General features: G+C 41.4%; 1 protein-coding gene across 1 annotated transcript in view; it reads left to right on the top strand.

The window, feature by feature from the left end:
- plxna4 (plexin A4) overlaps positions 1–27,861 on the top strand; it is a 311,022-nt gene that overhangs the window by 222,875 nt on the left and 60,286 nt on the right. The window contains exons 7-13 of the mRNA XM_084711313.1: positions 1,897–2,050; positions 5,475–5,574; positions 6,274–6,388; positions 17,899–18,099; positions 18,957–19,053; positions 21,487–21,677; positions 27,301–27,452. Of these exons, the coding sequence (XP_084567439.1) occupies positions 1,897–2,050; positions 5,475–5,574; positions 6,274–6,388; positions 17,899–18,099; positions 18,957–19,053; positions 21,487–21,677; positions 27,301–27,452 (1,010 nt within the window). The remainder of the gene's footprint in view (positions 1–1,896; positions 2,051–5,474; positions 5,575–6,273; positions 6,389–17,898; positions 18,100–18,956; positions 19,054–21,486; positions 21,678–27,300; positions 27,453–27,861) is intronic.

The raw sequence follows: 27,861 nt of genomic DNA, 5'->3' as shown, positions 1-27,861 counted from the left end.
ATCCTAGAGAGTCCTAGTATTCATATAGTATTGGTATCGGCAGATATTCTGATTCTGGACAGAACTGAAAAAAAGGATTGGTACATCTTTACAACAAGCAGTTCTAAATACAAGTACGAAACATAACTGAATTGCAGAATTTAAATGGGTTTAAAGTCAGGTATTTTTTTTTCTTCACTGTCTTTTCTGGCATCAGCTTTTGAATAAATTGCCACAAATCTTTTTTTCACCAAGGCAACATGAGGTGCCCATCATCACATATCCTCTGCATTAGATATGGTGTTTTGCAAACTACGGGAGGGCATTTGCATATGTGTGTGTGGCAGATATTTTTGTTAACATGAGTAGGTTATTTTCATATTTATGCAGCCCTGCTGTGGCTAGACTTGGCCGTGACTACTCTAAATGTAATTGAGGAAACCCAAGGTCTGCCTGTATTCCTTTCTTAAAAGGAAAAATAAATTAAAGCAGGAGAAGAAGAAGGTGAGAGGTAGCATGAGCAGCGGATGAGAGAGAGGATATGTAAGAGATAGAAACCCAGTCGTGCACCGTCCATCTTATGTGGGAAGCTGTGTATCTGTTCACACCGGCACCTCCGCCGTCTTTTCATTAAACAGCAATATAAAAACAGCGCAGGTCAGCCCTACTCTGCAACTGAGGCGGCTTTCAGCATCACATCATAAGTGTACTGTGGACTGCGCTTCAAATCAATGCCCAGACCAAGGCCTACTGCGGACACGCTTTTCCATCAATATGTATATTTTGGTCTTGACCCCACTCCACCTGCCTCTGCGACCCTTTTTTATTCAAGGACAGTCTTTTTTTTTTCTTCTCTTTTTTACCTCCTGCTCCACCTAACACCAGTTTTTGCTGAGGTGCATAGAGAGCTTACACAGCGTTTTCAAATGAAGGGGGAAGATTTGCATTCTCCATTTCCCAGAGTCCTCTTTTCCCTCCCTGTCCAGCAGGCCTGTACTGTATGCCTGCACTTTTCTCCTCTCCTCCGTACTTCAGTGTGTCATTCTTCACCCTCGGTTTTCCTGCTATTTCTGTCTTCTTGTCCATGGTCTCTTTTCATCCCACACTTTGTTTCAGCCATCTACATTCAATTGGCTTGTTCTCTTCTAGCTCCCCATCCTTCCACTTACCTCGACTTTCTGGTTTTATTGCTCCTCTCACTTTCTCCCATAAAAACACATCTTTTCTCACTGAGCCAGAGAGTCAGGACTGTTAAATCCATACAGCTCATTGATGCCGCAAGGCGAGGTAGTCGTACTTGTGGCCATCAGATACAGGCTATTAAGATGGCACTGATTTCAGTTTTGAGTCAATCTACAGTATGTTTTTCTGCATCAGAGTGTTTTAATGTTGTTTGGATGTCTGGGCAGGATGCATCTGATCACTGAATCTCTCATTCAAGAGTCCCCCTGTGGCTTCTCTGGCCACTGACCGCCTTGCAGATGGATCTTTACTCTGCACAGAACGTGCAGCTGTGCTCTCCATCACCAATATTGTGTTACAGTCAAATGTGAAGAACATATTGGCTCCAAAACTGATCTGAAGTACTCACAGATGTGGGAGTTTGAGCGCTGTAGTCCTATAACATCAGTTGGGGCCAATTCTAACCATAATAAAGTGCACTTTGTCAGTGATTTCCATTGTGTGAGGGATGTTTTTATGAATGAGAAGCCATTGAAACGTAACTGAATTTGTTTTGCTATGGTTCACAAGAGTATCAGTGCTACCGATCACTTTCATGAGCTCATTTCATTATTCTTTTATCATATTTCTTACAGTAACAGTCAATGTGATTACTGTCAAGTAAATATTTACTGTTTTATTGCACAGAATGCTGATATTGTTTGACACATCTTTTCTGTTGTTCCCTCTCTACAGTTGGTGTTGGAGGCCCATAACGTCCCAGAACTTTCTGCAGGTGTCAACTGCACCTTTGAGGACCTGGCTGAGATGAATGGCTTGGTGGAGGGAAACCGGATCAAGTGCTCCTCCCCCGCTGAGAAAGAAATGCCACGCATTATTGTTGACAAAGGTAAGGGACAACTTATTCGCACCTTTTTGCTCGAAAGACACTTTATTTTTCTGTACTAGCCAGCAGTGGATCTCACAGTAATCTCACTCTGTATATGATAGTATTTCGAATTTGATAAGTGTTACACAAACAGCATATTAAGTTTAGATATTTAGATAAGTTTTTGTAGATGTGTAAATTGCACAACCTGTGTTTGTACAGTGGTACGGTGGTCCACCACCAGTGTAATTTAAAGAGGAAACAGTCCAGCTGTTCCACCAGAGAGAGTAATCAGGATATGCATGGCTGCATGTAATGGGAATATTAGTGGAATATTAATTTTCATTAGCTACGTAAACAGCTTAGTGGGAATATTGTCAGCATTGCCATTTGATTTGATGGTTGCATCATGAACATATACAGAAACTGTCTCTGTGGACACCTGCTTTGTGATAACCTGTTAACATGTCATTATTTTTAATATTAAGAATTTTCAGCATCAGCTACTTCAACATTAGAGCAACTACTGAATACAAACATACGTGTCTGTCAAGGAAACACTCAAGGAAACAAGGATGTTTTCCCCTCAGTCGTGGTAGTCCTTGGGCTATGAGTGTTCTGTGAACTTTTGTTTTCTTGTTGCCATCAGCAACTCAGTGGGCCTTGAAGCACTGCCCTAGGACATGTTTAGTAATTGAATGAACATTACTTATTAGGCTGCTGTGGGATTTATTTACCACCCTCTCTCAGAGTGGATATGCTCCAGAGGGGAGTGATGGGACCCCAGTTAACCCCTGTTCAAAAAAGAGTATCAAGCTGCACAGCTGACTGTTTTTACTACAGTATTCTCAGCTAATTTAGCGCCTGGAGAGTACACAGTCCTTGCAGACAGTGGCACTGTTTCCATTGCTTTCAGGAGGGAAAGAGCTAAAAAAAAAAAAATTCCAATGATCCTCATTCCACGAGCAGAGAAGGGAATATGTATTTTTCTCTCTCTCTAATTCCCCTGCTCTTAACCTCCCCTCTCTGTGGTCGGCTAAGCCTGGTCTAATTGAACAAAGCTCCCATCTGGGAAGGCCTGTCCCCAGGCAGGCGATCCTTCATCACCAGCACTCATTGTGTCCCCATGTTGAGATAATGAAGATGCCACCCCCTTCCATACTTCCACAAAAAGAACAGATGAATAATGAATGAAAAGAGAAAATACAACAGAAAAAGATGGTGATCCATCAATTACGCCCAAATTTACACACAGAGGAATGCTCACTCATGTTTTTGAGACCCTATCAGTGTTGATGTCAGAGCACTAAAAAAATGAGGTCACACTTTATTTTACAGTATACTAAAAAGACGTATCAAGCTGTACTTTGTATAAAATTAGACAGAAACTAGGCATGATATGTTTTATTAGACAGTATTAGAACCTTTATTAGACCCTTATTAGATTTCATTAGCTGCAATTAGGGACACATTATAACAGAATTGTACTGTAAACTAAAATGAAATCGCATATCTGCTATTTTAGATGCATTCTTTGTCTGGTCACGTACAGTTGGCAGAGTTGACAAGACCTCTTCTCTCATCAAATCACATTATCTGCCTGCATTATTACAATAACTCAGTTACCCATAGACAAAATATTCCTCTGCTGCTATAGTTTTTTGCCCTAACTTGGTAGATCTATTTCACAGTACAGTTCTGTAGTATTGTGTCCCTAATTACATCTAATAAAAGCTAATAAGGGTCTAATAAAGGGTCTAATACTTTTTAATAAAAACATATTACTTATAGTTTTTGTCTAATCTGATTGCTACGTCTTTTTAGCGCACTGTAAAATAAAGTGCTGCAGAAAATGATATTAGCACTTAATTGGCACTTGCAAATATGTTGTCTGTGAAATTTTTTACAGACATTTGAGCCAAAAAAACAACATTAGATAAGTGAAGTCTTAAGTGCAGAGAGCTGAGGTGAGCAGACAGTCATGAAATGACAGTACTGGAGAGACCTTTTAAGCACAAATATTCACATTTCCCTCAATTTACTCAATGTACCGACACGAACAGACGCTTCACGCACACGCGCTGCTTTGAACAAGCATACGGCGCCACCGCAATGAAGTAATCCACAGATAGACAGCACACATGTACAGATGTAAGGCTGACAGGGAGCCCGGGGGTGCTTTGGGGAATTAAAAACATTTGTTTAATGTTTGCCATTTCAACCACATGTAAAGCCGGTGATGCTGCAGTCATGCAAACAGACGTGTAAATATGTACTCTGAGACAGTGTGCAGCATTTCTCCCCGTCTTTAGCTTCATCTTTCCCCCGCACCCGAAAACACACGCAGTTATACCCATTTCCTCTTTCAGGTGGATGAAAATATTCCACATTTCTGCCTATATTTGCACCTTTCATCCTCCACTTTTACCAGTTCTCATTAGTCTAAGTTTGGTTGAAAGAGAGAAAAGACGGAAGAGCGACGGATGGAGTGAGGAAAGAGGGAGGGATAGATAGTGTTAGCAAGCTTCAAGGTAACATTTAGGTGGCCTAATTAGGAGAGATCCGTTGTCAGCGGTGCTTTACCGTGATTGATGAATGATTCCTTCTTTGTTAGAGAGATGGAGAGAGACACGGGGGAGAAGAAGAAGAAGGAGTTGCAGTGTGGAGAGAAGAGAGGAGACCTGTGTGTAAAGATAGAGTGGGGATGAGAGGGAGTGGTACAGAGGTAGTGTAGCGGGAGAGTAGTTAGACGTGTGGATATGCTGTTGAATTAAACATGAACTCCTTCATTAGGGCCAGACAAAAGGACACACCAAATACAGATGAGGCACAAGCTCGCACACACTCACACGCACAAATACACACACACATGGTTTCTGTTTCATCCTCTTCCCCCTTTACCTTGTCAAAGACACTCTCAAAGACTTTTCCGGGGGAATATTTTCCATCCCGAGGGAAATGTGTGTGTGCACCAACTTTATTGTCTCTTGTAAGGCGGCAGGTATAGGGAGACTTAACCCAACGAAACCCTCCTACTCTCCTCCTCTCTCAATATACTGCAACAGTTTGAGCACCTGTGGCTCAAAGCGGTGCAGTCATCTTTCCTTCATGGGAAAATCTAATGTGACTCGACACCAAAAAAAAGGATATGTGAACAAGTGAATAAAATTATCATACAAGCAGGGGCTCTTTAAACGTGTCGACCCACTGCTCATGCTGGAAAAGCAGCTGTGACATGCAACCATTACCATGATAATACTGTTTTGTTTCACCTGCTTGTTGAACAAAAATGCCAGTAATGGATTCAATAAATGGGTTCTGAAACAAAAGCAATTCTTGTTTCTAGTTCTTATTCTTTTTCTCCTCTTTTTACCTGAATACAAAACATATTGTCTCCTTTTATGTGTCAGTCTATTAATTTCGACTATGATCTTTTTTTCTCCAGGTGACCACCAAATTGTGCAGCTCTATCTCAAGTCCAAGGAGACAGGCCTGGCTTTTGCAAATACCAGCTTTGTTTTCTACAACTGTAGCGTGCACAAGTCGTAAGTTTGTGTCTACTTATAGCTTTCTTTATTTATTTATTACAACCACACTTCCAAATGAGGTGGTACGCTGTATAAAACATAAATAAAAACAAAATGCAATGATTTGCAAATCCTTTTCGACTGGTAGTCAATTGAAAGACAAGATATTTAATGTTCAAGCTGATAAACATTGTTTTTTGTAAATATACACTCATTCTTAATTTGATGCCTGCAACACGTTCCAAAAATGTTGGGACAGGGGAAAGACACTCAGTTTGGCAACTGAGTAAACTACCAGGCTTGTCTTGTCTTGACATATATTTAAGTTTCTCTACCGACAGAATGAAGGAAATAAAATTAATTTATTTGAATTCTTTCCAAAATTTGATTGTGTTGTCTTGAAAATTCGTACCTTATCTACAGTTTTTAGATTCTAGCATTTTCACTTTTTCTGTTTTTGCTTATAAAATCTCGTAACCCCTGCATTCTTTGAATCTGTTCTCTCTACTTATAGCTTTCAAGAGCACTTCTGTCTAGCTTGTCATGATTCTAATCCCTTCATATTGATTGAAAAACTGACATTGATTCTTAAACTGCTTGAAATTGTAATGTATATGTAAGTAAGTAGAAATATTGAGCCTCTGATCTCTAGTGTATTTGCTGCTGTCCGTTGCTAATTTACAGCACTGTTTTCCCTCTCTTCTGCTCTCCATTCAGGTGTCTGTCATGTGTGAGTAGTCCTTACCAGTGCCACTGGTGTAAATACAGGCATGACTGTACCCACGACCCTCGCACATGTTCCTTCCAGGAGGGCCGAGTCAAGAAGCCTGAGGTGAGTCCCAAGCCAGCACTGGCAATAAAAGTGCTTCACTTGGTTTGCTTTTTCTTCCTTCCCTTTTCCTTTATTAAACAATATATTTATTGATTTTTCCTCTTTCAGCAGGAAGTGTAGAGGCAAATATATGAATAAATGAAAAAAAAACCCCATCAGCATAGGACAACAAACGGCAGTGACCACATGAGAAATTAAAAGGCAGGGGGAAAAAATAATAAACTAAAATAAATCATTGAAAAAATAAGAAAACATCTGAAACAAAACACAAATAGCACAGAAGCAGAAAACAAACAAAAATACCCTTTGCAGTGGTCTGATCAAATAGGACAGAACATATTTGGGACATATTTCAGAAGAAATACAGTGGCACAAGCCAATCATATAGTTCCATGAATTTGGCCAGCATTTTACCCAGCACTTTGCTTATAGTACAACTCTCAATAGAGGGTTGAGCCCAAAGGTTCAAAGACAATCAAACTGCCCATTAAGACAATTTAAGACAATGTCCAAGAATTCACACAGTTGTTAAAGCTGCACAGCTCCAGCCAGCTTCGTCGTATTGGGCCAGCTCAGTAATAAAACATGGTGAAATAAATTGAGGGGAAATGTTTGGCTACGTGACACTAATAGCTATCATTCTAGGTTTCACATGCAAAAAGAGTTATGTTAAAAGGACTGAGACACCTTTCGGCTGTAGTGCTTCCATCTGGCACGAGTCTCTTGGCATGTCTCGCTCTTGACTGCACATCAAAGGGCAGTGGAAACTAATAAAACGGAGCCATTTCCTCTTGCCCATCCCTATTCCCTGCGACAGCTTAGTCTGTGTGAATTATCAATAGTATTGGCAGCCAGTTCTATTCCCGTCGAAGCAGAGCCCACCGTAATTAGGCTGCTCTGCTGCAGAGGACAAGCCACTCACTGGATGGGGTACACTCAGTTAATGCCCCCCAACCCGCCCAGCACCAGCCCTAGGAGAGAGGTCTCACTCTGATTTAGAGTCACTGCCACAGTGGTGGCCTTCGGGGCAGAACAAGCAGGTACAGTAAAGGAAGGCTTGGGTTTGTGCCCAGGCATGTGTGTAACCTCTGGTGGGGTACAGTATGTGTGTATCAGCGTGCTTCTATGTGTTTTTATGTGTGTGTGTGTTTATCTTCATGCAGTTTCTCCCTGCCTGTACCTTGCCAAATCATGGTAGTTTTCAGGGGGAGGCTTTTACAGGGAGTTAGTGGCCTGTTAATCCTAGCCTGAGGTGAGCTATGATGAAGATCACTAGTGCTCATGTCTGGGTTGGCAGACGCTGCACGACGGCCAGGGACAAGCTTAGCCAGATTGCCTCCTTTGATGAGCAGTCTGCTCTCAATTGTGTTATTCCACCCCATGTTTCCCCCGAGCCATTCAACCTGCGCAGACGATATTATTTTCTTTTTCCGCCTTTTCCATTATCCTTTTGAACCTCCTGCTTAGTCAGGCCCGAGCCTGAGTCTTTGCAGGTTTACTTTTCCAATTAACTCAGGGGCTGCTGGTCAATATTGACTGAGGATAATAATGTGTGAATCCTCTCATTGTGTTGCTGACGAAAAGAAAACCATAAATAAAGCGAAGGGGATTTGGTATTTGCACATTAATGACATCTCCCTTTTTTGACGTGTTGTTTCAGAAAAAGCAGGTGTTTTGCAGGCTTAATGACTTTTAATTTGCTTTTAATTAACCCCTCAAATCCAAGGTCATGTGTTTGCTGCCAGATATTTGGTTGCCGATTTGAATTAATAATTTAGACACACACACATAGAGGCTGAAGAACATGCAGGCACACGCTCAACTATCCATGGAATCATTCCCAAATTTTCACGAAAGGCAACAAGTCAACTTTGCTTTATGAAATGGGATGGCCTCTTTCTGCTGCAAATGACTTTTTGTGTACTATTACAATTAAGGGATTTCAGGCAGCGATCTGAATAATCCCTCAACGCTATGCTAATGATCGAGACCAGGGAAATCTCCCTACTGGTTGAGCTTGTTGTTAGTATGCATGGCAGGACAGAGTTAAAGCCAGGCCTGGGCGTACAGTGGGTGCCTTTTTATTCATGCCAGCAATGATATGGGCACTCGGATCAGACGTTTGCCTTTTGGCACATTAACCAAGGCCACGTCCCTGTTTGCCCTCCACACATCTCAAGGACTTAGCCGTCCTGATGAGCCTCACTGACAAAGAGCATGCATGCAGCTGCACTTGGCTACACTGAATAAATAGCCAAAAGTTATTCCTGACCACTACAGTTGCATTGATTATGTGAAATAGGCTGTTTGTCTAATAAACAGTGTTTGTTTTCCTGCATATTTATCACTTTTTCTTACTGCATCCCCCCTCCCTACAGCGCACACATACCCCCACCTAGAGCAGCTGAAACTGAGGACACTTCCTGTTCTCTCTGTCTGATGGAAACCACAGGAGGATATTTCCCTTTCTTCTTCTTCTTCTGTCTTCAACACAGCATGTTCATATCCTCAGCTGCTGCCAAGCCTTTCCCTAATATATTCAGCTGGTAGAAAGAACAAAATATTAATCTTACTGAATACATATCACTAGCCCTCAGCACATCCTTGCATTAGCTACTTCTTGTCTGTGTGCTGGTGATCAATGCCTGGGAGTTTATTTACCAGGAAGTTATTGATCAAGTGATCAAGATAATTATATTAAAGAAGCTAAATGCCAGCTGTAATAGCTGTTAGTTGCCAATATTAGACACGAATGGTAGAGAGAGGTGCTTTGGTTCGATTCATGGATGAATCGATGTCATACACCGGCATCGACCGCTGAGGAGTCACTTGAGTATTTGCAGAGTAAAGAGCAAAGGGATATGTCAAAATTGAAAATGAAAGCAAGTTAAACAAAATGGGGGAAAATGAAAAAGATACTGAGAGTGAAAGGCTGAAGAGCTTCATAATCAAATTGCTCTGGCAAAGGGATCTTACACAGTTTCATTCAACCTGAGTCTTGTCGGTCCTATTGTTAATAATATTGGTAGCACCACATGAGTTGCTAAGATCTGGGAATACAGCTTCAGTCAGTCAAATCATCATGCTGGTTAAAAGCAAACCTCCAGGGTAGGTAAACTTATTGCAAAACAAAAGTAAGGCAAGCAGTAAAATTATTACCCAAACCTTCTCTAAACATGTTGCAGACTAAGTGCTGTTTTTACAACCCAGTTTTGCCTCACCTAGGTGAAAAAAGTACATGCCTGAATGAAGGTATAGTGCCGGTAGGGTCAATAATGGCAGGAGCAGATGACAAATGTAGTATGAAGAGCAACAAAGTCCTCATATGGAGAAGGTTGGGGAGGATGGATGGACCAAACCATTTACTATATATAGATGGACACTGTGTCTCCACTTCCTTCCACTGTACAAAAAGGAAGCCAAAATATCCCAGATACAAAAACAAGAGTCTGTGCAGTAGTGATCGCAGTAGAAGCTGCTGTATCAAGTTCCTGCTCATATACACAGACAGTTTAGTTGTAGCTCAGCTGGAAATCATGATGCTAAAACCCTGTTTTTATAGTATCAAATACTTAATTAAAGCTTAAGTTATCAGAAAATAAAGATAAAAACTACTTTACTTTTTGGGAGCCATCATGTTGTCCATTTTTATGTATGTCAATGGGTCAAACACAGGACTTGCGCTTTGGAGACTGGTGTTAGTTTTCCACGCTCAAACCTTTGCTGCCTAAACTTATCCAACCTGCGACTGTCACCTGTTTATTTTGAAAGTGTAACCTAACACTGCATATTTATTATTGCTTACTTGACTACAGTATCACACCAAGGCGTGTTAGTGTCACATTTTCCCTCGTCTAGGCATGAAAAGTATACAAGAGCCGGATTGGGTTGGTTTTTACTGTAGTTGTATATGAATACAGTTTTCCTGTGTAATGGCGGATTACTGATTTCGCTTACTGCACTAACTTTATTTTTTACCTTGAAATAACTTGGTTTTAGTAATCTTTTTAAGTTGTTTGTTTGACCATTGCCAGACTTAATTATGGCAATGTAATTGAGTGTTTAGATCACAGCAGCTGGCCAAAACTGTTAAAAAAATAACCTGAGTTGTAATAATGTTCCTTTAAGAGCAAGGACAGAGATGCAGGGACCAAATATTGCAGGAGAAAAGAGGGAGAGGAATTTGAGAGGAAAAAAAACTGCTGGTGAGGACTGAACTGTGGGATAGAAAGAAGGTGAGGAGCAGCAGGGAAGGAGGGAGGCTGAGCACAGAGCATGAGAGTGTCTTTGCCCGAGGCTCTGTACGAGATGATAAAACAGAGGCCAGTTAAGGGGAGTTCTTGGTAACCACAAGGTGTGTGTGTGTGTGTGTGTACGTGTACGGTATGAAAACTTAAGATCCTCTTCATCTTCACACCTTACGCTGCTATAATTATGGGCCTCTCTCTCAGCCTCCCTCGTCCCTTGCTTCAAACTATGCCAAGGGCTTTTACATTCACAGTTCCCACTCCGCTGCCTACTCTCTGTCACTCTCCCTATCTCCACCCTTCACACCTCCCACCAGCCTCCAATTATCAGATCTAAGTAGGTCCCGGAGAAGAAAAGAGTCAGGAAGGAGAGGAGGAGAGAGAATCAGTAAGAGGGAGTTGATAAGAGAAATGAGAAGGGTCAGTGAGCAGGATAGGATGAACAGCACAGGCTGGATTTGGAAAGAGATAAATAAAAGGAGGGATAAAGTACGAGCATGACAGAGAATCAGAGATGAGGTCAGAGAAAACAATGAGTCAGTGATGGAGAGAAGAAGAATGAAGGATAATTATATGGCGTAAAAAGAGAGGCGCATACTTGGTTTGTAGAAGTCAGAGCTTATTATGTGGTTATATGATGAGTCATGCTATTGACAGGTACTTTTCTCTTGCCTAGTGCAAGTCCTTGATTACATGACTACAGCACTGTCAAGTTCAAATCCTCACACAAAGACACATAAACACATGCATAAAATACTCTGCTTCACATCTGCAGTAGAATGTATTTGTAGTCTCTCTCGCCTCCTACTGACAGAAGAGTTATCTCTTTCCTCAGCCAGGAAAAAACACATTAAAGCTTTGTTTCATTGACATTACAAAAACATTTCACACTTTCTTGATTCTGATAAAATTGTGCAGGTTTTTCCAGGTAAATGAAAAGTTATTTATGGTGAAATCTTAACAGCAAGATCTTTTTCCAGAAACAGTTTCCCTGTTACTCGAAATAATCCACTTAACATGCTGTCAGTAGTTGTCATGAGGAACAAGAAAACTAGAGGTGATAATGAAAGCTGTTTACAGTTAGGTCTGTAGATTATTCAGAGCAACTGGGGGTGTTTCGTAGAAACACATGCTGTATTTTCTAATGTAATTTGTAGACAATGTGAGTGCCAAATGGAAATAAAGAATGAATATAAAAAAGAGAAAGAAAGAAAGAGAGGGTTCATTTTAAATGGGGTTGTATGATGTACTTATCATAGCGAGTGTATTACCAACCCTAGATGCTGGTTGACACACAGTTTGGAGAGGCAAAGAGGGGTATTAGCATGGAAGCTAAGCAATGTGCAGCTGTGGACAGGGTCAGCAGCAAAACATATTTTAGCCACTTGAAAAAGGTCCACGTAAAAAAATCAATATCATTTTAAATGTACGCTATATTAAGTATATTGTCACCACTTTACGTGCCATCAGGCAGCCTTTTCTGACCACCGGAAACTACCGTTATATGAGCCAAATATTTCTCCCCCTTCCTCAACGTGACCCCTTTTGCAATTTTTTTGATTTTACCTCACAGAACATGGGAGTTTCTAGTCTACTGCTGCCTCAATGTGTTAGTCTGTGTCATTTTGCAAGTTAAGTTAATCCAAATTTTTCAATTCTCTTGTATTCTGTGTGACGACTCAAGGCTACAGTATGTGCATATTTACAGGGGTGTGTGTGCGTGTGTGTACATGTAGGATGTGGCTAGTGTGCATGTATCAGTGATTTGCATTTGCTCCTCTGTTATTTATCGCACTCCAGCTGTTGGGGGTTGAGAGGGTGGGGATTGGAAATAAACGCACTGCCATTAGATCAACTTAATGTTGACATAAATCTTAACAGTCGACAGCGAGCATCACTGCCAACACCACCAGCATCAGTAGCCAACTAGCATATACACACGTGTGTTTGTCCAAACCGCTGAAAGCCCACTTGGCCTCAGGGACTGCTGGCAATGATCGCGGTGTGTTATATTAGTGTGTCTGAGTGTCTATGTATACATACAAACAGAAAAATCTGAGATAAGTAGGAGAAAAAACACAGAGTATGAACAGTGTACACACTTGTAGATTCCCTGCCACGTTATGAATTTTTCATTGTTGTTGCAGCAAGTAAGGCGTCTGTTTTGTGCTTTTATATTTAGCTGTTGCTTCTGTCACTAAGCGTAAAAACAGAATTAAGATTTCACTGATTTTGTGCAGACATGAGGAATGACAGTTTGTACTCCTGGCAAGGTTGACAGTGTGTAGTTGTTTGAGCGTGTATAATCTGTAGTAGCGAGGGAAGCCTACTTCACAATTACAGGGCTTTTTAGTTCATGGGGTTAAAAAAATCCTCTGTGTGTTTGTATACGTGTGAAAGATGTATGAGCGTTTATGTGTGACTATGTAAGATTATTTTACCCAAGATGGCTGGCAAAAAAACCCTTTGATGTCAGGGTTGTAAAGAGAACTGTGGAAGGTGTTAATGAAATGGTGAAATAGTGTAGACTGTATGTGAGCATCTGTGTGGCATCAGCAGCTGTTGGAATTTACTTTTTGAAGTTTTCTCCATGAAATGTTGTCATAAAGCCACATGATGCAAGAGATGCTGTCAGACTCTGACAGCTTGTGGCATTTATCTTATACTGTAATGAGATTCCAAGGCTGTACTTTATTCTCTGTATGAGTTTGCATGCATATATGAGAGTGTGTATGTGTGCTTTTGTGAACCCACTCACTTTTCAGTGTGTGTGTGTGTTAACCTTGAATCTATTTACATGTGAAAGAAAGTGTAGTTTATGTGTTTGGGTGTTTAGGGTTTCGAAAAAAAACTGTGGTTGTTCCTGTATCGACACCAGTATCGGAAAAAGCCCCCAATACTGCCTAAAATGCAGGATCAGGTATTGCGAGGGCACAAGTCCATGCAATGATCCAACACCACGTATTGTATTAGTCCCAAAACACCAGCTTTGCCTCAGCATCAGATCACATTGCAAGTCTGTGTTATTGTAGCCAGGTCGTGGTTCGCAGAAGGTCAGGAGGAGGATAAAATCAGTGGATTGTTTATTTCCCAGTGGAAGTTTTACTCTGTTTGTGGGGTCCAAAAATCAGGAGTAGAGTTTGCATCAGAATTATTGCGTGCCAAGCAGAGTATACCAGGCTTTCCACCTCTTTTTAGGGGGGTCCCTAGGCATTCGGAGGCCAGATGAGATATGTAATTCCTCTAGCACATTCTGGGTCTACCCCGGGGTGTCTTCCCAGTGGTACATGCCCAGAAAGTCCTCAAAAGGAGGTGCCCTGGAGCCATCCTAATAAGATCCCTGAACCACCTCAGCTGGATCCTGGCACCATGAAGGAGTGGCAGCTCTACTCCAAGCTCCTGCTGGATGTCTGAGCTTCTCAGCCTGTCTCAAAGGCTGAGCCCAGAAACCCTACAAAGGAAAATCATTGCAGCCCCTGTACCCCAGTGTTATTCTTTTGGTCACTACCCAAAGCTCATTCCCATAGGTCGACTGGTAAACTGTGTGGTACGATGTCCACATTACTGGTGACACTGCACCAATCCTTTCGTCCACTGCTTCGATACTTGAGGGGTCCAGCCAGCTTTGTGGGTATCAAATTGCTGGACCCCACAAGGCTTTAGTCTTTTAGTCCCCACTGCAACCTGACCCTGGATAAGCAGAAAAAAATGGTTGGATAGATGGACTGGCACATGGAGCCTACACGTTCTCACTCTGATTATAAAATTTACACAGACCCTAGCAGACATTGACAGACTCTCTCTGACGTGGAAAAATATAATACCGGCTTATAGCTAAGGGTATTATATTAATGATAGGTCGCCATGTGTATGTGTGTTAGTCTGTACACAGTCCTATCATCCCATCACCATATGCCACTATCAATATACTGTACTGTAGATCAGTCCTCAAGATTCAGCTTTAGTCGCCGTGTTAAGTCATACTCCAGTGCTTCCTATGCCTTCATTTCCACAAACCAGATCAAATTTATTGTCCCTATTGTTCAAGAGTATTAACTGGAAGAGATGTGATTAAAAATGGATTGCATCTCTCTTTGCTCTCCCACTCATTTTCATTCTCCAAATACGACCCCTCGTTCTTAGGAAAATGAGATTTGGGAGAGCAAACACGCATGCACCACCTCTTCTTCCTTCCTCTCCTCCACCGCTGAACTCGCTCACCCTGTTTGTCATTTATCTATAATGACTTTGTGAATAGTGTCACAGAGTGTTCCCCTCGCTCTCTCACCACGCAGCCACCCAGTCAGTCACTCAGCCTAACCCAATCAAGTGGCTTTTAATGAACTTCAAACAAGTGTTATCACCCAGTTCAACGTGCGCTATGCTTCACTCCCCCCCAGCTCCAACCGTGCGGGGGCTCACCTTATCTTCTCTCCTTCTTTTCACCCTCTTTCCTTCTGCCTCTTTGACATGCTAAAGCTCCTCCTGTCGCATATGCTTAATGGTATTTTTTGCCTCTTTCCGTAGCTCTGTTCTTTTGTTGTTCCTCTTTCTCATTTTGCCTATTTTGCTCTGTCTATCCACCACTCCTCAGCAGAAACATGAAACAGTTTAGAGAAGTACTGTTCTCTATTTACTATCTTCACTCTCCTTTACTTCCCTCCTCACCTTTCGCTTCTGCTTGTCACTCACCTGTTCTTGCCACTGCTTTTTCCCCAACTTCTTCTACCCTCCTAGGAAAACGTGCTAAGTAGAACCATTCTTCACAGGCTTGTCCACATAGAAGAACCCTTTTTTGTTCCTGGAAGAGCATTTTATAACGGTTACCTAGCATAAAGGGCCATACCTAGAACCATCTGTGAATGGGTTCACCCAGAACCCCCTTTGAGAGGTTGTAGTATTGGGGGTTCTATCCAGAATTTGTCCACCTTCTAACCCACCCAGTGCGTTCTAGTAAGAGTCCTTTAATATTCCGAGGGTTTCTACCTTGAACCCTTTTATATTGTAAGGGTTTTACCTGAAACAGGTAAAAACAGGATTCTAGCAAGAACCTCTTTTATATTCCTATGGTTTTATATAGAACCCATGCAGAGAACTGTTATATATTTAAAGGGTTTTATGGGTTCTTCAAGGATTTCAACAATCCTAGAAGATCTCTTTCTTTCAAAAAAGGTTCTTAGGATGAAAAGAGTTCTTAATGGAACCCTCAGTCTTACAAAGAACCCTTGACAAACCATTACTTCAGAAAGGATTTCTTCAACCTCTAGAACCTCAGCCCCTCAGGAAGAAGCCATTTGGAGCCCTTATTTCTAAGAGTGTATCTGACCTCCACTATTTGTCTCTCCTTTGTTCCTCTTGCTCCATCTCTTGTCCCTCTCCACACCTGTCCTCCACCTCTTCCTCTTTCCTCTTCATCTTTCAGGCAAGTAATAGGTGCTCTATATTTAGGCTGCTACTCGCACCTGAATTGATTGGCTGTTAATTTTAGACCTCCAATTGCTAAGTGACTCATCTCCCTCTCTCCTGCTCTGTCATTCATTTCTTGCCTAATTACTGCACAGGCGGAAATCAACCAGAAATAATCAGCCAGAAATATTTTGATCCACCAGTGACATCTTTTCTTCATGAACAAAAACATGAGCGCAACAACCCAACTGAGAGCTCACATCATTTCTGTATAAGTGTCTGTTTCATCATATCATTAATACTCCTGTCCCGTGGATAATGATGGTGGAGTACCCTTCACTCACAGTGTATATGAGCAGGTCCTGGGACTGTCTAACCAAGAGACTCAGCTGATATCAACCCAATAGGAACAAATTACAAAAGCACTAAAACACTGAAAACAGTACAAGCTGAAGTGGCTATGTCATTCAATTAAATCAGTGTTGGTGCAGTAGTGTACCTAATGAGCTAAATGATGAGATTGTTGATGGCTTTTTGAGTTTACTGTACATATCAGTCATGTTGTTGGAATATTTTCAGTCCAATTAGCAGCCATCCCCAGTGTCTCTAAATAGAAACTGGTATGTGGGCATCAAAAGTAAAAAAAAAACAGTTTTAAAAGATAGTTATAATCACTAGCAATGTAATAAAGCAGTGCTAAATTCAGTCAGGTATTTGTAAGTAGTCCAAATTTTCGGCACACGCACAGGTAGTTAAAGATTGGCCAAAATACTGTCCATCACATATGAGGCATGGCATATGAAAGGCCATATTTACATTTGTGAAATTGGAGCTTAAGTACAGTTTAACGTCCTAAGATTTAACCATTTGTCCATTTAAATGAAATGAAGAAAGTGGCGCAAAATGTCTTCAGGTGTCTTTAATCTAACATTAATTATGCATTAAACCCAAGTGAGACCCAACCTTTACATCACCCGCTGGTTTATGGACTACCATTTTGAGACCTTGAGTTTGACATTATGGAGGGTGTTTCCATCTTGGGTTTTATTTGCAATCAGAGCATGCAGTGTACCAACGAGAGTGTGGAGTTGGTGGGTGACGTACTGCGAGTTGGGTGTCGCTTGGTTTCAGCAGGAAATAATTGTGGCCTGCCTAGTTGTGATCCTATTACAACTAAGAGGGTACACTATAATATGTTTCTTAAAACGCTTGAGGCAAGAAATAGTCAATGTAGTAAAAGAATATTGATGTAAATTTGATCAGCACTGACAGTTTGGGGAGGCTCCGTTGGAAACTCAGTGAAACTCAGTGGCAGCCACCTGGTCGCAGTCGTTCTAATATTACAGCTAGACAATACACTAAAACATGTTTATAAAAGCAGTTTAAGCAAAATAACAGAACCTTGATTTATAATCGATCACCCTGTGTAGTTTAGCGGTTTGATCTGAATTTTTTGAGCCCCACATATTGCACAGAACAGACTCACTAAGAATGACAATCACAAGGTAGACATGTCCTACCATACCCTGCTTTATAGTCTATTTTACTCTAAATGGGACCATAATTTACAAAATGAGCATAATGCTATATTGAAGAAGACTTAAAACTAGCAATTTAGGCCATAAACTCGTTATGAAAATGTTACTGAAGTAATAAATTAAGAAAGAAGTAGGGCGCTTTTGCTATAAGAGTACAAGAGTACAGAAATAATTCATGTTTAAGGCACTATTGCGTTGGCTTCACTTTTCAGACCTGGAAGCTCTGTCCACTATTTCATACATGGTCTCTGATTAAACCTGGTGAGAGGACTCGCAGTTAAACAATAATCCTTCATTGTCTTTTTGTCTCGTCTGTCAGGGGTGTCCCCAGTTGCTACCCGCAGACAGGATCCTTGTGCCAGTCAACGTGGTGAAGCCGATCACGCTACGGGCAAAGAACCTCCCCCAACCCCAGTCTGGACAGAGGGGCTATGAGTGTCTGCTGACCATCCAGGGAAACGAGCACAGAGTCCCTGCGCTACGCTTCAACAGCTCCTCAGTGCAGTGTCAAAACACATCGGTGAGCATAAGTGTGTGCATGCCCGTGTGTTTTACTTGCCAGCTTCTGTGGGACATTATCATTGACCACCACGCAGCCACACACCAACACAATCTCTATAAAAACGCCCCATTTCTATAAAGTTTTACTATAAAAGTGGCCATAATATTTTTTCAGTCTCTCACACACACATTGCCACACACGCACACGCTGATTCCAGTTGAAGGTTTTTTTCCTATTCTAGCCAGACAGTGGGTAGATGAGACAAGAGGCTGACTTTGTCTCTCCTACACAGCCATCCCTGCGATCATGCTCCATTCACGGACTGAATAATACATTGACAGCAATGAAAGACTAGCATGAAAAAGGCTTTATGCTGGTCTTGATGCTAATCGTCTGTTGATACAATAACATCTCATCTTCCTGTCTATCTTCATCACTCTGAATGTGTGTGTGTGTGTCTGTGTGTGTGTGTGTGTGGAGGTGTCTGTGGGATTTGTGTGCATAATCACAGTACAATCCAAATATTGTACTTTGATTGAGCAGTGAAGGAGGGAAACTGTAATTTAGTGGAAAATTATGATTCTAGCAGCAACCTTCCATGCTGCTAGTGTTACAGAACCAAATGAAAAATAATCTTGTGTTTGAAAATGCTTGATGTGTTTGTGAATATGGCATGTGTGTGAGTTCATGTGTCTACAGCCACCTGTTGATGATGTGTTTTGCATTCAAAGGAGTATTTTGATACCTGAGACTTTTGGACTTAAGAGATAATAGACAGTTTAAAGTAGCTCAGCAGCTTCTCCCTCCCTGTCTTCCTCACATACTCTCTTCCCCATTTCTCTCCCTCTTTCCCTCTCTGGTTGCCATGGTGATAGTATTTCTATGATGGGATGGAGATGAGCAGTCTTCCCGTGGAGCTGACCGTCATCTGGAACGGAGATTTCAGCATCGACAACCCCGCCCACAACAAAGGTGAGCATGCACATGAGCATACACGCATGCACGAGCATGCATATGCACACACACACACACACACATACACACACTGACGCACAGTTACAAATCACAGTATCATAAGAAACCACACACACACCCACACACATAGTCGACATAGTCTCTTATAAACTCTGACTTCACACACACACACATATAGACACAAACACACATTAAAGCCACTGCCTCCCCATTGTTGCCCTTGGAGCCGGTCTCCATGGCAACAGGCGGGCGGTGTGCTGAGGTGCAGCATCCATCCCCTGATGTTTCCGTGTGGAGTGGTTAACTTTAACACATCCTCACTTACGCTTCCTCCCGTAGGTCTCCCGTCTCACTCCATTTGTCTATACATCTCTTCTGCTCGTCACTGCTGTCTGTATGTCTGTCTGTCTGTCTCTTCCCAACTTTTCTGAATTACATTTCTTGCCTCCTGCTCTCAAATATTATTATTATTATTTTTTTTAGCTGTCTCTCTTATTTTCTCTGTCAACACCTCTCTGAGAGTCGGGAGATCTATCCATCTCCATCACTGCCTCTCCGCCTCCTTACTTCATTTCATTTTTCTCATCTCAGCAATTCAATGTGCTTTGCTGGCATAAATTTCACAGGAGCAGTAATGGAAAAACATATAGATGCAGTTGAATTAAATAATGCTAATAAACAACCAGTAATAACAGAAATTAAAGGAGAAATCTGTAATATATTTACTGTAATAAATCATAAAGTGACCATGATATGGCATCAGAGATTAAGGAAACATGCTAAATTGAAATAGTCACTTCTCTGACAGTAACAATACAGTCTGCCTTTGAAATTTCCATTCAGGCTTATAGCTTATGTTATTGTTGCCTGTTTCACATTAGCTAGTTCAAATTAATACTGAATGTTCACCAAATAAGTGTCTGTTTATGAGTCAAAAGAAATCATTAATAATCTTTTAGAAGGCGTAGCTGTTTATAGCAGCTAAATGGAGCAGTATGTTAATGGGATCAGGCTGGCAGTAAGGCAGGCAGTCACTTAACTCCAACTGTGTGTGTTTTCAGAGTAGCAGGGTTTTGTTTTCAGGATAACAGGCTTTGCTTTACATTGACAGACCATTAACAGTTATAAACAGCTGATCAGTTTATGGTGTAGGACCAATTGTTGGTTGTTATTGTCAGATTACAATGATGGGTTTGTCTTGCACTCCTGCAATGTTCCTGCAGCCTGGCTGAGCTTCCTCGGGTTTGGGGAGGAGGGAGCCAGGGAAACAAGTCGCTTCAACTTTTGACTGTATATATAATAGGATTTCAACCTATTTAATATACAGTCTAAGGCTCCAACTCACTGTTTGAACTGCAGTACTCATTTTTGAATGTGCAATTGTTACACATTGCTCTTTTAAACTAAAACTATGAACTTAAGTAATGTTAAATGATTGTTCCAGCAAATAGGTATAGCATATGATATATTTCACTGCTCATTTTTTCCTGTCCACTCACGATACATGTGGAATGACAACTTAGTGCTGAATTTTTAAGTATTCAGCTGCTGAGCTTGATTCAGTTTGGCCACTGGCGATCCACCACTGTGAGTGATCCATGCTGGGGTAGGAAAACAGCAGCATGCTGGGGGTTGTAGTTCTCTGACAGGAAAACATCTCATTTTAACCAAAGGCAGTGGAGTCAGGCACAACAACTGTATTGTTAAAACGCAAGATGATATGCCAACATGACATGGTGCTGTAAGGCAAAGTTTGTATAGTCAGCTTTTGTGAGTGTTTGCGGTTGTGCGTCTGAGGCAAATACGGAGTACAAAACATATCCTTGAGCGTAAGTGTAAAATCAAAGAAGCAACAAAAGTTAGAGAAAGAGAATCCGCCTCTACCCTCCTCCTACCTTTGTTTGCCTGTGGAGGAAGCAGCTCCTAGGGCATCATTTGATGGACAGATCACACATGCATCTAATGGCAATTAAAAAGAAAATGGCTGGCCGGTTGCCATGGAGATGATATGTTAAATCTGTGGTGGGTGAGCAGAGGCGAAAGGCAGCAGTGTAGGAAACTCAAAGAGAGAGGGAGGGAGGAGGGAGTATATAGAGATGATGATAGATGGAGAGATAATGAGACAAAGATATCAACGAATGTCGCTCTCAAAATGCTCAGTTTGTTGTTTGCATATTCAAACAGCAGCTGATAGACATTGAGAGATTCTGGTAAACAACACAAATTTTAGTTTGTTGTGTGTTTTGAAGTGTTTGTCCATCATTTTAGATGCTTTTGCACAAAATAAATTTGCATTCATTTGCTGTTCTGTAATCATTTGTACAAAGGTTTCTCACTGGAGTTCTGTACTCTTTCTCCCTTCGCTGTTACCTTCCTCCCTTCCTTCCCCCTCGTTCCCTTACCTCCTTTCTCTCTGCTTCTCCTCCACAGTTCATCTGTACAAGTGCGACGCCCAGCGTGGAAGCTGCGGTTTGTGTCTGAAGGCAGACCCGCTGTTTGGGTGCGTTTGGTGTAAAGGAGAGAATCGCTGCACCCTCAAGCAACACTGCTCCCACCCTGAGAACCAGTGGCTGGAGCACAATGGCATCAACAGCAAGTGCACCCACCCACGGATCACACAGGTGGGACACACATGTAGTGCATATTTCATACACATAAGCATCCGCATTAGTCAGGCAATGCCAACATTAATGCAGGTGCCTTTTAACTCTGAGATCACACATAAACACATGTACATGATTGCAGTGCACTGGTGGAACATACCAATACTCACCACCTCAGAGAGTGTTGATCATTTCAACATAATGGCATGTGAGGCTGTGAGTCACCAGCAGCTAGTCAGACTGATAGCATTTGTGAGGAACGATATGTTTTACAGCGCAGTTACACATCTCTCAGTTACACAAGTTTGAACAAGTATTCGTGGTGATAAAGGGCTGTACACATAGTTTTAAGGCCATAATATGTAACGTTTTCATATCATATATAATATCATATTATGTCTAATAACAGACATACAGTATGTTCTATATTTTGTTTATTTGTGCACTTACATTATCCCAAATGTTTCCAATCATGTTCAAATGCAGAGAGAGATGTGTAGTTCATTCAAGAAAAAGGTGCATTTCCTCACTCACTGATCGTGTCTGTGACTTCTGGGAAAACACAGGATGTGTGGGTCATGTCAGAGAGAGAAGAAGGAAGTCAGCAAAAGTTACTAAATGTAATGTGAATAAAACTTAAGACATTATCTCATTCATAAGCATGATTTATGTTTGAATTATGTGGGTTAGATTTCCATAGACTCCCATGACCCCACACCCCCTGAGGTTGTCATCAAGCTGGGGTTTTTTTTGTTTGTTTGTTTGTAAATTGTTTTAATGTGAGAGAGGCACCTAGTGGCAGAACTTAGACATTGTGCATTCAGATTTACAGGACATAACCTACAACTTCTTAAACCTTTATATAACATAATATTAGGCTGCAAACTACACATGAAATGGTCTTTGGTGCTCATGGGGCCTTTGAAGTTTGTTTGGTCGTTACTGATGTCCTCTTTGATGATCGCCAGGAAACCATCAAATTGTTCATGACTCATACGAAAGTATAAAAAAAAACTTTGTCGCCAAAAAATAACAACACTCTCTCGAGTGTTGTATTCTCCCATCTCCTCTCATCTTTGAAGAATTTCATGAACCTGTATCCTTCTCATTTTGTTCTTTTGTCTGCACAGAAACAAAAACACTGACTGGTTCCCACATTTTGCAAAAGTTTCCAAATAACTTTAAAGCACAATGTAGTTCAAGTGGTCTGAAAGAAAACTAGACTTCTGTGCCTCCTTTAAGCTCTGTTTTCAGGCTTTAGAAAATCTATCCTATGACAGGAATCAATCACAGGTTTGCAAAGATTTATTGATTGTTTAGTCTCATTCCCAAAACGTAAGTATTTGACATCCTGAGAATGATACTCAGCAATCAACTATCTTCCTCCAGAATCGCTTACTGCACCTGTAAGACATTGAAAGAGACAAATCATCTCCATTCTTGTTACTTATCAATCAACTCTGCACAGATGTCCACGCAAACCCCCACTTAACCCTCTGTGCTCCTGCAAACCACAGACACCATGTGAGGCAAATAGACTTGACCTGTGCAAGACATATAAAAGGGGCAATAGCAGAAGGAATAAGGGTCAGTGAGATGAAGGATAAGAGGATACAAAGCAAAGATGGATGTCAAGATGCCCAGATGAAGGGCGAGGAGGATGGATTGGGTTTATGTGAAAGCGAGGTGGTGACGGATGAGTAGACTGAGCCAGAATAGAGTCACATGAGGCTGAAGGGGCGAAAGAAGACCCCTCTGCCCTCCCCATTTCCCCCCATGATGGATATGATGAAAGATCCTCTCTGCATCCTTTTTCCCGAGGAGGAGAGTTAGGAGCAGATGGTGACTGACTAGAGATGAAGGGATGAAGCAAAGCGTGGATAAAAAAAAGACAGAAGGGGGAATCCCCTCTGGTGTCCTGGGGAGTGATGGGTTTGGACAGAGAAAGGGAAGAGGGATACAGGAATGGAAGGACAATCCCCTCTCCGCTCTCTACCCTCTACATCATCCTGCATAGACCAGCATACAGATAAGTGGCCAACTTGAGTGGAGATTCACTGAGAGCAGCACCCGTATACTCCATTGTTTCCTGTAACCTTGAATGCACCATGAGTCTCCACAGATCACGTTAAGCTTACAGCACAGTTTTCCAATTTCTCCTGGATTTCTTATTCCTCTGCGCTGTGGCAGGAGGCATTATGTTTTTGGGTTGTGTGTGCATCATCCGTCCCGTTCTTGTGAACATGATATCTCAACAACACGTTGATGCAATTTCTTCAAAGCTGGTCCAAACATGGACTGAGGAAGAACTGATTATATTTTTGTGGTCTAAGGTCAAAAGTCAAGGTCACTTTGACCTCAGGGCTGTGCCATTCTCGTGAACATAATATCTCAAGAACAAATATGTCAAAGGGAACAAAGATGAACAAATTATATTTTGACAGTCAAAATATGTAGCGATGACATTTTATATCCAAAATGTCAAAGGTCAAGTTCACCAAACATCATAATGTTCCACAAAAGCTCTTTATTAGTACTCCTCTGTAAAGAAATCTGTAAGTCTCCAGTCTCCATGAAGACAGCATGTTTCTCACTGGAATCATACATTTCAATATTGCGATAACTTCCGTTTTGCAAGAAAAAAGTCTTGGATACATACATTATACAAGTCTGGACTGACACTGATGTAAACTGCAACTTGGTCGGTTGGTGGATGCAGAACTGCTAGTGTCTGAATGAAGTAAAGGAGGCTTATCAGACAGAGGAAGTTAGACACAGGAGAGAAGAGCTTCAAGTCTTTGGACACTGAGGACACGTGCATCCCCAAAAGAGTGTATTTAATTACTCTATCTTCTACTCATTGATAACCCAAACCCTTGTGATTATTCTTATCCTGGCAAAATGAAATCAACTCTTGAGGAAGGCAATGAGATGATATTTTGTCCCTGGTTGCACTTAAACATCAGGATCAGTGAGGTGCACTCAATCATTCCTCCACTCTAGTGTTTGTCTTCACCCCGAGCAGTGGATTTATTCCTGGAGATGTGCCCTGTATTTCTCCTCACATCCCTGAGGCTGCAGCAGGGACATATTGCAGCCTTCTCACGTCCCCCATAAAAACTGTCAGTGGGTGAGGAGTGAGGACTTTTCCAAGACGACCGGGGCCCTAATGCATTCTAATACGCTTCATTATAATGACATCTCCCATCAACAATATGAGAGGGAGAGACTCACATAGAAAGATGGAAAGAGAAAGGGAGAGGGAGAGAGAGAAGTGATTAAGCGTTTGCCTCTACCCAACCGTCAATTATCTTGTCAAAGTCACAAATCTAATCAACGCCTCATTGCGTCTCTCCCTCTCTTTGATTCTCTTGCTTCTTCCTTCTCCTTCACTATTTCTCTTTAAGTCTCTCTCCCTCTCCATCCTCCATATTTTGCTAATAAATGGAGAGCCACGACGCATTGTGTGCAATCTTTTTAATTGCATGTATTGTAGCCGCGTTCCCAGAAGGCTCTTTTTTCCATTAAGATATCAGCAGGGAGCCTTATTAATCAGAGACATTGAACCATACAATAACGATATCTCCCACATGGCAGCCACAGGACTTGTGTTGTGCATGACCTGGCTTGAGCGCGCGTCTGTCATTCGATTGGCTAGTTTCTTTCAAGCCCAGCTACAGTATTTCAATTTGTTTCACTTCAAAAATAAATCAGATAGCCAAATTAAAATAGTTTGATGTAGATGTAGTAGTAACATAAGGATTATCACGCTACAACAAGCAGGAGCTTCAAGCCATGAGATAAAGCAACACACACTCATTCAGTACTCTACCTGTGAACACCGCAGGGGGTCATGCTGCCAAGTATAAACTGAGCAGAGAGGCGATGAGAGCCTCAGCTTCAGTGAAATATCCTTGGGATCACTATTTTTCAGGGGGATGGTGACACAGCACCATTACAGCTGGGCCCCGGTCTGCAGCATGCAGCATGGAGGACTTCTGTTTGGCAGAGACGGATAGGAACAGACTATTCTGTGTCTCTAACATCCATCCATCTGGGGCTGGCTTGATGATGTGCACGCACACACACACACACACACACACACACACACACACACACACACACACACACACACACACACACACACACACACACACACTTACTAGCTGGCCAAAAAGTAATTGTGTGAGTAAAGTGCTGATGGATGTTGGAACCGCCTCATCAACAATGAGAGATGCTGCTGATAAATCAAAGGACACTGTGATTACTGCAAAGATGTCACCCAGTGCCAAGTTTTAAGTTAATCTTATATAATATATCGTTGTGGTTTTCAGCGAATACAGGATTGAGAAATGACAGTCCCTTGACCCTGAGTCTTGACCCTTTGGCTGTCACTGGAGCTGTTATTTTCTAGTTTATTGTCTCTTTTCTGCAGCTGTCTCCCCCTCCTCCTCCAACCCTTCAGCAGAGTAATTTTCTTCTCAGAGTTACATAATGTGTGAATACTGTAGAAAACACTTATCTTATCTGCAAAGAATTTGAAAATAGATGTTTAGTTCTCATTCTTCCTCTAAACTAAAGCTTTCTTTATGGTGGTTTCACAGGAACTACAACGTAGGAACTAATACTAATACTAGGAACTACTAACACTTTTATCTCACAGCGTTTTAGTTATCATTTAGCTAAAATGTGCATATGAACAGTTCACTCTCAGTTCATTATGTGACACCAGGTAACAATCATTCCTACTTATCATTCCGCAACTTTGAGAAGCTGTCTCATGATTACATGACTTCAAAATATAAACAAGCATGAATTCTCAATAGCTGCAACCAGCTATTAGGCAAACTGTCACCAATGAAACGTGAACTCTGCTTAGTCCAATAATGACCCGAGTGCCTAAAACAAATGGGTTATGAAAATGGCATGGCCAAATTTGATCTCCATGCCAAACTTCAGACTCCTAGGGTGAAAACTGTGGCCGCCATAGGGTGGGGAATTTTTGTGGACCGACTGACTGACCAAAGGAGTGAACTATACAGCTGCTGATTGCAGCTAATAAACTGTGCACTGCTGTGCTTCTCCAAATTGTTTGACATGTTATTTATAGATAAGCTGCAAGTGAAATTGTAGCTTAAAATAATGACTTTAAAGCTAAATACAGATCTGTACGCAATATCTATCAATATCTATCTATCAAGCTATCTCAATAGTAAGTCAGCAGTAAATCATAGCAGATTATTTGAGCATGGTGACTCAAAAGAAGCTTGACAAAGTACAGACTGAGTGAGCACAGCCTTGAAAGGGGAGACTCAGAAAACTTGGCTCCCTGCTGAGCAAAGACTGTACTTTCACTGCAAACTCAGGGAACCTGAAACAGGACTGCATTTCCTCACCAAATGTGAAAAGTATAAAAATCTTACAGAAACACATGTTTTAAAAATTTAATTGGTAAGGAAAGGTTTTCTTAACCTATCAGATGAGGAAAAATACCAGTTCTAATAGGGGAGGAGTCAAAAAGGTGTGTGTTAGAAGCAATCCATGTTACTGCAGGACAATAAAATGTTATTGGCCTGCAAAATACATTGTGCTTGTTTAGAAAAGATAATCTCCAAAATAACCTAAATTTGAATTTCAACAGATCACCCCTCTTCGCGGTCCCAGGGAGGGCGGCACACTCGTAACTATCCGTGGTGAGAACCTGGGACTTGAGTTCAGAGAAATCCAGGGAAACGTGAAGGTGGCTGAAGTTGATTGCACCCCCATACGTGAGGGCTACATCCCTGCTGAGCAGTAAGTCATGTTTTAAACATTAATGACTGAATGTAAGTAGCAGCACTAAGTAAGAAATAGCATATCATCACCTAGTGTCAATTTACATTCCTGCAGAGCAGTTAATAGCAGCTATTAATAGCATATATCCGCATACTTACAGGTGATAATGAGCTTTTCTGTACAATAAATCACCAATTTGTCAAATAAAATATACTTAATATCTATGAATATAGTCTTTTCCAGCTGCACTTGTCCCACTGGGAGATGTCAAACTGTAATGTGGAAGAACAGCAAACCTAAATCAGGAATTCAGCATAATGTTTCTGCTCTGCCTTCATTTGCCATAATCCCATTGAAATCAGCTGAACACTTCATGCCCTACAGGGAACAAGACATTTGAGTCACACAGAGCCACAACACTGTGTTA

This window comes from Lutjanus erythropterus, chromosome 22 (genome assembly GCF_056507025.1).
Source record: "Lutjanus erythropterus isolate fLutEry1 chromosome 22, fLutEry1.hap2, whole genome shotgun sequence".
Lineage (NCBI taxonomy): Eukaryota > Metazoa > Chordata > Actinopteri > Lutjaniformes > Lutjanidae > Lutjanus > Lutjanus erythropterus.
Note: the sequence above shows the minus strand (reverse complement) of the source record. Positions and strands in the feature narration are given on the sequence as shown.